Source organism: Hemibagrus wyckioides, linkage group LG09 (genome assembly GCF_019097595.1).
Source record: "Hemibagrus wyckioides isolate EC202008001 linkage group LG09, SWU_Hwy_1.0, whole genome shotgun sequence".
NCBI classification, from domain to species: domain Eukaryota; kingdom Metazoa; phylum Chordata; class Actinopteri; order Siluriformes; family Bagridae; genus Hemibagrus; species Hemibagrus wyckioides.
Window position 1 is genome coordinate 18,886,441 of NC_080718.1, and position 15,393 is coordinate 18,901,833.

The 15,393-nt window shown below is 40.1% G+C and overlaps 2 protein-coding genes across 5 annotated transcripts in view; both read left to right on the forward strand.

Moving 5' to 3' along the window:
- Positions 1–7,022, forward strand: part of LOC131359389 (1-phosphatidylinositol 4,5-bisphosphate phosphodiesterase beta-4) — a 35,203-nt gene extending 28,181 nt beyond the window's left edge. For 2 of the 4 annotated variants that reach the window (XM_058399251.1, XM_058399250.1), the window contains exons 29-38: positions 1,261–1,319; positions 1,427–1,492; positions 1,659–1,774; positions 1,968–2,040; positions 2,143–2,318; positions 3,131–3,232; positions 4,017–4,074; positions 4,169–4,255; positions 4,364–4,400; positions 5,123–7,020. In XM_058399251.1, the coding sequence (XP_058255234.1) occupies positions 1,261–1,319; positions 1,427–1,492; positions 1,659–1,774; positions 1,968–2,040; positions 2,143–2,318; positions 3,131–3,232; positions 4,017–4,074; positions 4,169–4,255; positions 4,364–4,400; positions 5,123–5,211 (863 nt within the window). In that variant the 3' untranslated portion in view covers positions 5,212–7,020. Of the gene's footprint in view, positions 1–1,260; positions 1,320–1,426; positions 1,493–1,658; positions 1,775–1,967; positions 2,041–2,142; positions 2,319–3,130; positions 3,233–4,016; positions 4,075–4,164; positions 4,256–4,363; positions 4,401–5,122 lie in introns of those variants that run through there. The other 2 variants (XR_009205776.1, XR_009205777.1) reach the window with 2 other exon arrangements.
- Positions 7,023–11,450: 4,428 nt separating this feature from the next.
- LOC131359868 (cell surface glycoprotein 1-like) lies at positions 11,451–14,722 on the forward strand. Its single transcript, XM_058400042.1, has 2 exons — positions 11,451–11,638; positions 12,721–14,722. Exons 1-2 carry the CDS (start codon positions 11,610–11,612, stop codon positions 14,720–14,722), a joined length of 2,031 nt encoding a protein of 676 aa, XP_058256025.1. The 5' UTR covers positions 11,451–11,609.
- The last annotated feature ends 671 nt before the right edge of the window (positions 14,723–15,393 follow it).

Consider the following 15,393-nt stretch of genomic DNA (forward strand, 5'->3'; position numbering starts at 1 on the left):
CAAGAGTTTTATTTAATGTTCACCTGGAACATCAGAATGGAGAAAACAATGTGATCTCAGTAACTTATATTGTGGTATGGTTGTTAGTGCCCTGGTTCAACTGCTGATCTCCTGGGACTTTCATGGATAACAATACCCAGCGTTTAGAAAGAATAGCATTCTAAAAATAAATAAATAAGAAAAAAATCTTAGTTCTGCAGGTAAAAATGCTTTGTAATTCAGAGAAGGCAGAGGAAATTGACTAGACTGGTCCGAGCTGACAGGAATGCTATGGTCATGCAAATAGCCTCTGTTTACAACTGTGGTGAGCAGAAAAGCATCCAATAATACACAGCACATTGAACTTTAAGGAGGATGTTCTACAGGAGCTGAAGACAACATTGAGTTCCACTCCTGACCTGCAAGAATGCCTCGGCTGGGCAGATGGAAATTGGAAAAACATTGCCTGGTCTTTATTGGAGTATTTAGCTATCCAGCTGTATCTGGCATTTGTGTATTGTGCTGTTGCTACATGATTTGATGACTTGGGTAATTGCGGAATTCAGGAATTCTCATTAAAGCAATAGATGTGTGTACATTAATTTGTCATAAATTTATCTTCTAATCTTCTAGGTGTTTTGTCATTTTCTTTCTTGTGCAATCCAATTTGTTTTGAAAACTTTCTCTCTCTGTCTCTTTCACCCTTGTTCTGCCTTCGTCCTCTAATTCCCATCTAAAACCTATACACTCTCTCTTTCTACCTCTTTTTCTTCTTCATTCTTTTTTTAAAGTATTTTTGGGGTATATCTACTTTTGTTCCCTTTTGCTTTCATTTCTTTTCTGTTTTTCTTAACCCAATCCATGACCTTAATATTAGCAGGTGCTTTTAAAGTTAAGAGTGAATGGCAGATTCAAGAAACCTGATGTTTTGGAGAAGTTTGACATGACAGCACACGTCAACTGAATAATCCAGGTCACTAACTCAAGGTCAGGGATACATGTTAAACTGAGGCCAGCATTTCAGCTTGCATATCTAGAGACGCAAATCTGTAGGACAATTCAGGCAGAAGCAAAATTCAGGTTGAAAGCTGTTCTCTTATGATACTGATGCTCCATGAAATCTCTTTTATCTTATTCTCCACAAATTAGACATTTTAATGATATGTGAATTAGGAGCTACATTTGAAGAGACCTTGAATAATTAATAAATGTAAACTAAAGACACCTTGGATGTAGTTTTGCGTACACTTTTTTTTTTTTTTTTTTTACTTGTGTTAACAGTGTCTCCTAAACCTGTAAACATGCCTCAAGTTACCATTGATGACCTGAAACAAATGAAGGTACAAAGAAATTTATTTTTCTGTGGTGCCAGTGAATGTTTGCTTCTGAGTTTTATTTTAGTTCGTGTAATGCGCTGCATTATTTTTTTATTTCTCTTAAATTCCAGGCATATTTAAAGCTAGTAAAAAAGCAGCTGAAGGAAGTTAATGCATTGACGAAAAAGCATGCAGAGGTGACTAAAGACCTTTTTCTCTCATTTGTGGTAATTGGATTATGGGTGCATTATGAACACATTGTGCTTGCTTTTGTAAAAGATGTTCATGAGATGTGGTTTCAGGAACATGAGGCAAAGTACAAAATGTCCTTAATGTTTAACGTGATCTTTCTTCCTCTTGCAGGCATACACTGCATTGCAGAGATCACATTGTACTCAGGTGGACAAGATAGCGACACAACATGAAAAGGAAAAGCGGGTGCTGGAAAAACAATTAGAGAGATGTAGCAAGAAAGTCAGGTAGATCGATAAAGAAGCGATATCCAGCACAGAGCCCACTATCCTAGCTATATAATGCCTCTGAGACTGATACCAAACCAATCTGATTATTAAAATATGCCCTGAAAAGCTTGAAAAGTAAAAAGAATAATGGGGTAGTTCAGAATGTATTTCTAATATTGTTTGGTGTGTTTAATTTTTCATGCCTCCTCAGCGAATATAACTGTGAAACCAGAGGTGAAATGGAGAGAAGGATAAAGAGCGTTACCACAGACTACAAAATAAAGGTGCAGAATTCTGTTTGCTCCTTTCTGTCCACAGCAGATTGCTCTTCGCTTTACACAACACTTGTGTGCTCAGTGAGCTACTGTTGTGTCCTGTTGCAACAGGTGAAGAATATGGGCGCTGCTCAAGCAGACGAATTGACTGAGACGACGAAGACACATAACGCTGAGATCCAGGACCTCAGTGACCAGCATGTGCTACAGCAGTGTGAACTACTCAGAAAGTTAATGCTTATAACACAGGAACAGCAGACACAACAGCTCACATACCTCCATGAGCGGTGAGCTATTAATGTAAATAGGGTTACCTCAGTGGTATGTTCTTCAAATGAAGTACCACTCGAAAGGGCATTATGGTACCTTTAAGAAGGGTATTAGAAGTTCTTTTTCTCTCACCACCAGGACTGCTAATGTTTCTCATTCAAATGTGCTCTACCCACTTCAAAGTATGGACTATAGTATTACTGAACTTTCTTGTTCAAGCTGAATATCAATGCTGTGATGTATATTTAACATTTTTCAGTCAATTCTAAGTGCTAAGTTGCTAAGATACTGCACCATTGCAAATGTACCTCGTGTAAGACGTATCCCTGGGTTTCTTCATTTATTCACAAACTTGGAGATGGCCTCATGCCTCCCTACAGTTCCAAATAGCCTCAGGTCAGCCCCTTTACTTTGGGGTCTCTTCTCTGTTCATGCTTTCTGTGGGTGTGTTTTTCACAAAACAAGGTTGCCTTCGACTTTGAACCTCAGGATTTTGTTCAGGATTCTCACTCCCGGGTTGTAGTTCATTAAAACACTAAAATACTAAACACTGAAATAGATGGCAACTCTGTTTTATCATGTTGTATGAATCTTCTTAAGTTGTCTTGCCAATTTTATATATTATGCTTTTATGAACCATACATCACTTCCCTCTTCACTGCAGACTCATTTATTAGGGGATAGGGTAGAAAACATTATCCATAAACCGCAGCATAGAATGTTAATGGAAACTGGATGTCCTACGGCAAGTTGGTATTATATTCTCTTCCGATGATACTCCTGATCTAACAAATGACTCCATTTGTTGCTTGTTTGTGTTTTCATCCAGACAGAGTAAGGAGATGAGAGCTAACCAAGCAAAGTCATCAATGGAGAACAGTAAAGCCATCAGTCAAGACAAAAGCATCAAAAACAAGGCTGAGAGAGAACGGTAATGGCTCTGTTAATGAGAGTGTCCCAAGCAGCCCTGGATAGCCACAAAAGGATTATTTGTGCCAAACTTGTGATTTAGTGCACTTCAGTGTTTATAAATGGTTAGCATGCATGAAGTCTGCTGCATAAATGTATTCATAATGCATAATATGGAAATAATTACTGTCAGAGTTGATTCTTTTCTTATAATACCTATATATGCTATAATAATAACATTTTATTCAATTAATTTAGTCAATTAATTTTTTTTGAACATCTGCATTTCAATTTTCTGCCAGCACAAAAACACATTACAGACTGCTGACACTGGAGACTTCTATAAATGTTAAACAAACATCCAAGAACAGAAAACTTAACAAGCTCAGCATCTATTAATTATTAACCTTAGATTGTTCCCCGGTGGTCCAGTTGCGGCATCCCATGCTCTCACCACTGCAGCCCAGGTTCAATTCCCAGGCAGGAACCCAGCCACTGAGGGGTTACTTATCAGTGCCTGTCCCGAGCCTGGATACAATAGGAGGGTTGCATCAGGAAGGGCATCTGGCATAAAACCTGTGCCAAAATAAATATATAAATATTGGATGATCCTCTTCGGTGACCCCAAACAGGGAGCAGCCAAAGAACAACAGCATTATTAACCTTAGATTATTTGGATCATCTGCCATACAATCCCTGTGAATAAGCTGTTATTATAAAAACAATAAAGTATTAGCAGGAGCTCATTAATGTAAATCTTTGATTTGAACTTTCTCATTTTGTTTTTGGCCATTTTGTGTCTACAGGAGGGTTCGAGAACTGAACAGCAACAATACCAGAAAGTTTCTTATAGAAAGAAAAAAGGTATATACAAGTATATATAAGTCTCATGAAGCAAATGGACGAATTTAACGATTTGTTTCATTTGTGTTAAATAATTTCTCATGTGTATCGAAAGCTTGCCTTGAACCAGTCCAAAGAGCTTGATCAGCTCCAGACAGTCCAACGTGAACAGCTAGAGCAGCTGGATAAATACAATGCTGAGGTATTGCAGTTTCTATTTGAATCTTACTATTCTCAACTAATTTACACGATTATTTATTCACTAAGTCTTTCATTGGTTTTACTACTTTGTTTTATTTTTTCATGCTAGCTCTTGAAGTCACACCTTTCAACATCTCCGTGCCATGGTAGGAGCTTGCATTCACAAATCAATTTTACAATACCTCTCCTTGCTCATGATTCTTTTATTTCTCTCTATAAAACTGCAATACATCATGCCTATGAAGTTTTTACTGCATCCCTCACACTCCCTCAGACTGCTGAACCAATCGAGCTGATCAGAGGGAGAAAACTGTTCTCCTATAAATGTCCTGATTATTGAAGGTGTCAGAAATCATATAATCAATCAGTAAAAGCTGTCAGTGGATATATTGTGCAGCGTGCATGCCGTAAAGAAGCTCAGTAAGGAGCAGAGAATGATGGTGGTTTTGTGGATACACAGATAGACATTAAGCAGTATATAACATGCTCATGCTAAACCTAACGCTACTGCTAAGACTAACTCATGAGGTTCATTTGCATCTTTTAATACTCCTTTGAAAGAAATTCATTTTGGCTTGGAGCAACTTGGCATAAAGTGTTTTCCACAACATTTTTAATTATTTCAGCACCAGGCTTAGCAGCACCTGATTAAAAACCTTTGGAGAATTAAATCTTAAGGAACTCCACTTAGGAACCTGTCACATAAATCACTAGTCACAAGTCAGGCTTAGGTAGCTTTCTGGAAAAATTAGTATTTTGTCATCTGAATGATGCAACAATTACTGAAACTTACAGAAATGTAAAGATTTTTGGGGTTATGTTCACATCTGTTGTTTTTGCTAATGCTGCGTATGATGTTCCCCTTTAGGCCAAAATGACACAGCACACGCACATGAAGAACACAGAGGTGAACAAGGTCAAAGTCCCAGTGGTGCCATAAACTCCCTAACCACATGAGACAGCAGCAGCTCTGTGAACAAATGCGCACACAAACATCTGCAGAAGTGTAAAAAAAATAATTCTGCATTCTGGTTTCACACATATATGCATGCTTGTTTTTTTAATAGTTCATTCTAAAGGGTGGTCTTTTTTCACATAAAATATTTTGTGTATATATCTTTTCATAACATCATTTTATATAAAAAAATATTTTATACATTTATATTATCTAAATGTCGAATATTTATGTTGTGTACCACTATACTAGTACCCTTTTCTTTACTACCCCCTTGTTCTTTGTATTTCTTGTATTTATAGGTGATCTGCAATGCTCTCAGGGTAAATTATCGGGGCAGCAAGAGAGGTTATTTTACAGGAACCTCTCATTTTAATGCTGTTTATAGTACAATTAAAATGTCTCTGGAATATGAATATTAACTCTAGAGAGTTGCTGAGTACAACAACGTAAAGATTGTAAAAGAAAATGGAAATGCTTTATTGACAGTACAGTGATCTTCTCCAGCATACTCCGAATTAAAGATGTACAGAAGATTTCTATATAAAAATGGTATTCTCTTTTCTGCTTGTATTTAATAACACAAATTTTCATCCTACTCTCACACTAATATATGCGCTTCATTTATTCTTTAATAATACAGACTTTTCTATTAAATTTTTTTTTAGCTTTTTAGACTCCTATTTCCCCCGATCTTACGTCTGGTGGGTTTCCATTGTTAGACATGTCATTGTCAATGTCTCATCCTTTAAATACAGTGATTCAGCATGCACATCTGAAAATAAGTGTTTCAAAATGTGTGAAGGGGAGGGGGCACAGCAGAGATTATGAATATTTATGAGACCACTTGCAGTCTTTAAGAGCCCTTGAGAAAATGTCTTCAGGAATACTAAGATGTGTAGAAAGGCTATAAGATTTTTGAGGGTACAGTTACAAAGAAGTTGTGCCATTTTATGGCTAACTGATTGGCCTGGTCAAATTCAGTTGAAGTTTGTGGCTGAAAAGACCGACACTGTAGTGTATCTTAGTCAGTAAAGTTTCTTCCAGGCTCGAGCATCTCATGATCATAGATTTTGTTAGGACAGAATGACATTTACAACAACAGCCTCAAAGAGAATTCAGGAGATGATCACACTTGATATTTGCTGTAGACTTCTATCTACTGTATTTTTATTTTTAGAGTAACCACGTAACAGGCGGTTTAGAGTTGACAACATACAAGCATCCAAAATGCACTTGCTTTGCATAGTTTAGTCATACTTTTGTTTAACTGAGTTCAATACAGCACAAGTGTTTCCAATCCTGAAAAGACCTGAAACTAGCCAAGAAAAATGTGAGCAATGGAAAAGGGAGACACATTTTTCTTCTTATTTTTCTCAGTCTTTGTATGGGGAAACAAGGTCACTGTGGTGCACACACATTTCTGATGTATGATCATTATCCACTCTGTAACCCCTTTTTCCTCCCACTGTCTTTGCAATGTATCTTAAAATAGAAACACTCCTGTAGGTCATAGACACACTGTCAGCGTTTACACAGTGACCTTTTTTGGCAGTTTATTATATTTAACTGTATTTGCTAGACCTGTTAAACTCTATTTGTTAATACCTGTTTACATTTGAATTTGACATCTCAAATGAACCAGTGGACATCCAAAGAGATTTGAATACTTTCTGTTACCACTTGTGATCAGATTTCATGTATGATTTCTGCCTTATATTATATTTGTTTTTCAGTCTGTAATGTTCTCTTATGTGCCTGTACAGGCTCTTTCAAATGAGTGACCCAGAGAAGAACCAGAGATGAGACAACAAAAAAGTATATATATATATATATATATATATATATATATATATATATATATATATATATATATATATATAATATTTTTTTTTTTTTTTTTTTTAAATTCTGCTTTTATAGCATCACCATTATCCATTAGCCTAGCATTGGAGAACTCGGTCATTAAGCACAATTTCCAAACAATCTTCATTGATTACATGTTTTCTGACAAAAGGCAGTGATGTAGTTGATTATGTCCTTTGCTGCTATCCAGGACGTATCAAGATGCTTCTGTTATATGGTCAGATCGCAGTGTGCTTTTAAACTTTTGAAGCTTTCCACTTATCAGACTTATCGGATCATCCAGGATGCATGTTAATAACAGGTTTGAATCTGGCCACAGAGTATTTTAAAAGTAGCCTAATCAGGCAACCCTCTCATTAACTCATCCTTTGTTTTGCTTCCTTAACATGGGGAAATGTGATTCCTGCCCAGTGGCTCTCTATTATGTTATCTTTGCTGTTTCAAATAACTCTATGGGGCAAAGTGAGCATGTTGCCTAGTGATTGTGCAACATATACAAAGAACAAATCAATAGAACATTGGTTTATACTTTTCTAACAAGCAAAAAAAATCATTGTACTAATAAATCAGTCTTTCAACTGAATTTAAAATGTATAGATTTGTGACTGAGGACTTTATGAAGTAGATTTGTTGAGCTTCTGCTGTATATGGTGCCTCATGGACAAGCTGTTGCTGTTTCCAGGCAGGTATGTATTTATCCATTCTTGGGATTAATCAGTTTTTTTTACTTTTTTTATTTGTATAGCTGGAATGTTTGCATGTTCTAAATGATGACTACATCCTTGGAGTGGAAATATGCTTTGACAGATGTATAATGAGTGGCGTTTTCTGTTTCTGAATAGTGACAAAATGTCAAAAATGATTAAAAATCTTATTCTGAACAATGTTGGCTTTTTAAGCCAATAACATGCTTTGACATTTACAACATTTTACCTCAATGACATACATTTTATGTACTTTATAACCTTGCCATCTGGAGAGAAAGCTTGACTTGGATCACCTGCTATGGTGAACTGGATGTAATATAATAGGTTCAGTTTGTAAATTATATAAATGCAAGCTGCAAAATTATCCTTTTAGACAGTGGGTTGCTGTCAGTGGAACTGAAGTAGAATATTTAAATGCAATTTTCTCCTTTTTCACTTTTATCGGAAAACTGTCCTTGTGATTGAGATCTATGCAAAAGGGAAAGATTTCAACTGACAAAACATGTAGTTTTCAGAACTGCAGTTAGAAAATGTCATAATTTCACCATGTGAAGGCTTTTCCTAAGCCACCAAATACATTACAATGAACATGAGTAACTTTTTGATATTTAATAATAATAATAATGCTCTGCATGTTTATTGTGAAACCTTGGGCTTGTTTAAAATATAGCTAATACTTTTGGATAGCAGTTTTTATAAACATAAGTAATGTCCACTGGTATTCATTGAAAAACATGGGAACAGTGATTCTGATTATATGGTGTTGGTTTGATTGGAAAGGATCCTATCTAAAAAAAAAATACATTAAAAATGTGTTTTTATGTTTTTGGGTTTTTTTTGTATAGCATTTGTACACTGATCAGTCATAACATTATGACTACCTGCTTAATATTGTGTTGCTCCCTTTTTTGCTGCCAAAACAGCCCTGACCCATTGAGGCATGGACTCCACGTCCCTGAAGGTGTGCTGTGGTAACTGGCACCAAGATGTTGGCAGGAGATCCTTCAAGTCTTGTTCGTTGTGATGTGGGGCCTCAATGAATCAGACTTGTATGTCCAGCACATCCCACAGATCCTCGATTGGATTGAGATCTGGGGAATTTGGAGGCCAAGTCAACACATCAAACTCATTGTTGTGCTCATTAAACCATTCCTGAACCATTTTTGCTTTGTGGCATGGCGCATTACCCTGCTGAAAGAGGCCACAGCCATCAGGGAATACCGTTTCCATGAAAGGGTGTACATGGTATGAAACATTGCTTAGGTAGGTGGTATGGGTCAAAGCAACATGTACATGGATGACAGGACCCAAGGTTTCCCAGCAGAACATTGCCCAAAGCCAGTGGTGGACTCTCAGAGCCAGCAAGGCCTTTGATCTGAATCATTGACTTGCATTTTAATATATTTTTCCATGAATGTGTATTAAATTATTCCCAATAGTCTATTCTCTACATTTCATAGCTTTTCTCTCAGTTGCGCTGCTTCCAGTAGTGTATATTTACGATAAGATTATTTATCCAATCATATTTCAGCCAGTGGCTGACATCATGTGTTGCCCAGCCGTAAGGCCTTCAGAATCAATAGTGCAGGCCCCTGTAGCTTAAAATAAGTGGCAATGAAACTGTTCCATTAACCAATCAGATTTCGAGTTGGCGTCACTGGGGCCATTTAGCAGGCATACGATTACGTCAGCAATTTCCCCATCTTTGACTGGATAATTGGAGTAGTCAGAGGCAGCGACCCGCCCATATACACTGTTTCTATATTTGCTGCATACTTCATCAAAAATGTCTTTTTTGAGAAAAATAACCGTAATAAAATGGACTATTCCTTGTGAAATACTGTAGCCTAATTTCTTTTTTACTTTGTTATTTAACGGTTTGCCGTGGCGTCCAGGGGCGATTCTAGAGTTTTCATTTAAGTGGGGCTCAGCCCCCAATGAGGGTATAATACACAATAAATAAATAAATAAATAAAATAAAGGTTTGACTAACAGTGTAGGATGGAAAACTTGAACTTGGTAAAGTGCTGTGAAAAAGTATTTGCTCAGATATTTAGAGATAGACAGCCATGTTTTTTTTAAAGAGAGAGTGAGGGGAATCACTGCGCTGCTTCCAGTAGTGTATATTTATGATAAGAGTATTTATCCAATCATATTTCAGCCAGTGGCTGTCATCGTGTTCCTAGAGTGAAAATCTGCCTTAGGGCCTTCAGAATCAATAGTGCAGTCGCCCGTAGCTTATACCCGCCCATATACATTGTTTCTATATTTGCTGCGTCCTCCGGAGATACTTCATCAAGAATGTCGAGAAAAGTAACCGTAATAAAATGGATTGATTAGTATTCATTGCCGTGGCGTCTAGGGGCGATTTCAGAGTTTTCATTTAAGTGGGGCTCAGCCCCCAATTAGGGTATAATAGTAAAAAATAAATAAATAAAATAAAGGTTTGACTACTTCCACTGTATTGCATAGATGTGTATAACATTTGAGTACTGAACAAGCCAAATACGAGTCTTCCCGATCTCACACACACACACACTTGTCCTCTGATGCTCGCTCTGCATATATATATAATGCATATATATATATGTATGTATATATATATATATATATATATATATATATATATATATATATATATATATATATATAAATATACAGTGAAACCTTTACTTACGAGTGACTCAACTTACGAGTTTTCCGAGATACGAGCCGTCGCTCGGTCGATTTTTTGCTTTAAGATACGAGCCGAGATCTGAGTTACGAGCGAGCGAGCTCACGCCACCCGCCACTCGGTCGCCCAGCGAGCGGTCGGTCCAGGTCGTGTGTTGGCGCTGTGTAACGACGCTTGCCTCACTTATTTTCCAAACATTTTGAAAGGGAGGAAGAAACAAACCTCCTTGGACAGGTTTTTATTGAAACGCCCTGCAAATGAAAGCGAGGAAAGTGTGGCGAAAAAGGCAAAAGTCAGTGAAGAAGATGTGAAGTGAAGTGAAAAAAAAAAGTAGCAATTAAGTTTAGCGATAAAGTGTAGCATAGTGTGTAAGTTAAATTTAGCAATTAATTGTAGCATTAAGTGTGTAGCGAGTAAGTTAAGCGATAGAGCACGAAATGGAAAAACCCTCCTCCGCCAATCTCCTCCACCTCCGCCAGCATCTTCGTCTGATCTTCAGCGTAAATACACTTAATAAAACCAGTTTATTTCTTTACATTCTCCTTTATTATGTATTATTATTGTTTTATACATTATTTGTTATTTATGAAGTACATTTTTCTTATTTAAAAAAACACGTAACAAAAATTGGTGTGGTTTTTGGGGGGCTGGAACGGATTAATAGCATTTCAGTTCATTTTAATGGAGAAATTTGATTTGATATACGAGCAAATTGAGTTACGAGCTCGGTCACAGAACGAATTAAACTCGTAAGTCAAGGTATTACTATATGTATATATATATATATATATGTGTGTGTGTGTGTACAGTGCTGTGAAAAAGTATTTAAAAGTATTTGCTCAGATATTTCGAGATAGACGGCCATGTTTTTTTTGAGAGTGAGGGGAATCACTGCGCATGCGCCTAACTCTGCAGCGTCACAGAACACATTAGGTAATGTTTGTGTTTAAACTGTGTTTCCTTTTAAACGCTAAGGTGTTGTGGTTGAGAAGCTCGCACTTGGATTATCCTTTGTGATTTTTGCTACAAGCCTGTTTAGGATTTCTTATTACTCCGCTATTGGACCTGACTCCTACACCGACTCTACAGCAGCGATGATGAACTTCACTTCAGCCTCGCTTCAGCAGCACCAGGATGTGGAGCCCGAGCCCGGATGGAGCGGACTGGACGACCCCTGGAACGGTGAGTTACTGACTTTTATCTTTTTCTCTTAAGTATAAAGTCTTTTAAACACCGCGGTATTACAAAAAAAACCGCAATCGGGAATATCGTTTTATTTGGTTAGATGATTTGGAGAAAATGTGTTCGGCTAATAGATATTTTGCTAATCGCTTTATGTACATGATCATTATGCTAAAGCTAGCGGACAAAGCGGCAGACTCCAGTGAAACGAGCAGGGAAGAAATAAACAGTGTTAATGTTTTCAGATATGTTAAAATCAGCTTTTTATAAAAGTCGGAATGTTTATTTAACGCTTACTAAATTTTATTAAGTCAAGCCGAGGAGTGTTATCAAAGATTAGCCAGTCGGCTAGTTAGCATGTAGCTAAGTTATTGTTTTTCAGTGTTTATGGTTTATTTTAAATAAGTGAATAGAACAAGTTAAAATGTTTACAATAACATGATCTATTTTATTATTTGAACGGTTTTTCATTGTCCCTGTTTGTCGAGTTGTTGAAGCGGAGAGAGAAAGGGGCTGTGAGGAAAGGCAGCTAGCTGAACAAAACTAATCGGTAGAAATAAATGGATCTTGTGTGGCAATGTAGAGTGCAGCTTAGGCAAAAATATCAAGCTGTTTGTTTCAGCAAGGCTTTGTTTATAGCCGTGCTGAATAAAATAGTTAGGAGTAGTGTCATTTACGATAAAGGGCGAATTTCTGAGAGGAGACACAAATGGACACAAAGGGGAGGTGAACCACTGGAGTAAGGAACTAATAAAAGAAGCACACTGTAATAGAAATGTAGTTTAATCTGCATTATTTTGGGGGAAATCATTTTGAGCATTGAGATAAGTGACCAGAGTGACTAACAGTGAAGCCGTGATAGCGTAACACCTATAAATGCAGAATGTAAATACTTAAAAAAACCTGTACTGCACTGTTATAGGACGATTACAGTAATATAACTTGTGTAAATACTTCTTGTTTTGATAGGGAGGTTTTCTTGCTTTTCTAAACATACACAGTGCTATTAAAAAGGGTTTCTGCTTCTTTTTATGAGGTCTTTTTAAATGTGTCGCATTGTTTGTTCATCTTCTTTGACACAGGAACACGGAGGGAGACGTTTGTGAGGAGCCCATCCCCTCTCTGGAGCTCATCCCCATCTCCTGTGAGGAGCCCATCCCCTCTCAGGACCCCATCACCTGTGAGGAGCCCATCCCCTCTCAGGACCCCATGGTCGTCACCTGTGAGGAGCTCATCCCTTCCCAGGAGCCCATCCCCTCTCAGGACCCCATGGTCGTCACCTGTGAGGAGCCCATTCTCTCTCAGGACCCCATGGTCGTCACCTGTGAGGAGCCCATTCTCTCTCAGGACCCCATGGTCGTCACCTGTGAGGAGCCCATTCTCTCTCAGGACCCCATCACCTGTGTGGAGCCCATCCCCTCTGAGGACCCCATGGCCGTCACCTGTGAGGAGCTCATCCCTTCCCAGGACCCCGTCACCTGTGAGGAGCCCATCCCCTCTCAGGACCCCATGGCCATCACCTGTGAGGAGCCCATCCCCTCTCAGGACCCCATCACCTGTGAGGAGCCCATCCTCTCTCAGGACCCCATCACCTGTGTGGAGCCCATCCCCTCTCGGGACCCCATGGTCGTCATCTGTGAGGAGCTCATCCCTTCCCAGGACCCCATCACCTGTGAGGAGCCCATCCCCTCTCAGGAGCCTATCCCCATCACCTGTGTGGAGCCCATCCCCTCTCAGGACCCCATGCCCATCACCTGTAAGGAGCCCATCCCCTCTCAGGACCCCATGCCCATCACCTGTAAGGAGCCCATCCCCTCTCAGGACCCCATGGCCATCACCTGTGAGGAGCCCATCCTCTCTCAGGACCCCATCACCTGTGAGGAGCCCATCGCCTCTCAGGACCCCATCCCCATCACCTATGAGGACCCCGTCACCTGTGAGGAGCTCATCCTCTCTCACGACCCCGTCACCTGTGAGGAGCTCATCCTCTCTCACGACCCCGTCACCTGTGAGGAGCTCATCCTCTCTCACGACCCCGTCACCTGTGAGGAGCTCATCCTCTCTCACGACCCCGTCACCTGTGAGGAGCTCCTCCTCTCTCACGACCCCGTCACCTGTGAGGAGCTCCTCCTCTCTCACGACCCCGTCACCTGTGAGGAGCTCCTCCTCTCTCACGACCCCGTCACCTGTGAGGAGCTCCTCCTCTCTCACGACCCCGTCACCTGTGAGGAGCTCCTCCTCTCTCACGACCCCGTCACCTGTGAGGAGCTCCTCCTCTCTCACGACCCCGTCACCTGTGAGGAGCTCCTCCTCTCTCAGGAGCCCATCCCCATCACCTGTGTGGAGCTCATCCCTTCCCAGGTCCCCATCACCTGTGTGGAGCTCATCCCTTCCCAGGTCCCCATCACCTGTGTGGAGCTCATCCCTTCCCAGGTCCCCATCACCTGTGTGGAGCTCATCCCCTCTCAGGAGCCCATCCCCATTACCTGTGTGGAGCGCATCCTCTCTCACGACCCCGTCACCTGTGAGGAGCCCATCCCCTCTCAGGAGCCCATCCCCATTACCTGTGTGGAGCTCATCCCTTCCCAGGTCCCCATCACCTGTGTGGAGCTCATCCCTTCCCAGGACCCCATCACCTGTGAGGAGCCCATCCCCTCTCAGGAGCCCATCCCCATTACCTGTGTGGAGCGCATCCTCTCTCACGACCCCGTCACCTGTGAGGAGCTTATCCCCTCTCACGACCCCGTCACCTGTGAGGAGCTTATCCCCTCTCACGACCCCGTCACCTGTGAGGAGCTTATCCCCTCTCACGACCCCGTCACCTGTGAGGAGCTTATCCCCTCTCACGACCCCGTCACCTGTGAGGAACTCATCCCCTCTCAGGACCCCATGGCCATCACCTGTAAGGAGCCCATCCCCTCCCAGGACCCCATTCCCTGTGAGGAGCCCATCCCCTCGCAGAAACCCATTTCCTGTGAGGAGACCATCCCCAGTAAGGAGTCCATCCTCTTTGAGGAGGCCACCACCTTCAGGGAATCCACAACCTTCAACTGTTCCTCTGCCCCTGCCTCATGTCCGGATTAACCCCCGCCACATAGTGGCTGGTCAACCGTATGTTCGTGCCATGATGACAATTCCTGTCCCACGCCAGGGCATAAGGAGGAGGAGGGACAAAGAGGATGACGAGGAAGAAGCCCCTCCGAGTAGACGGCAGCATGTGGATCAGGATGGGGAGGTGGATTTCATCAGGAGGATCGTCCGATTCCCCGTTCGGTTGATTTCTATTTACATGAGAGAGCTGTAAGTTCAAAAAGCTCAGTCATCATCTCATGTTCATCACCTCATATCCATGATGTTTGCTAAGTATCTATGGTAAGTATCTATGGTAAGTATCTATGGTAAGTATCTATGGTAAGTATTTATGGTAAGTATTTCACCTCTAGATTTCAGCATTTGTCTTTTTTAAAAATGATTTAAGTATTTCAGCTTTTTAAACACGTGGGGTGTTGAGAATCCGCTTGATCCCTTTTCGTTTGTTGTGTTCACAGGCATCCAGAGGATTCTTACCTCCATCTCTAGCACAATCTATGAATGTAAATCATTTGAATGATATAATTGTAGTATGATTAAAGTAGTTATAGCATCTAGGTTTTTTTTGTATTTTGCATTTGCATTTTTTTTGTATTAAATCTATCGGATTTTTATAATGTTAATTTTGTTTATTTAGTTAGTGTTTTATCCTAATTTATATTAAT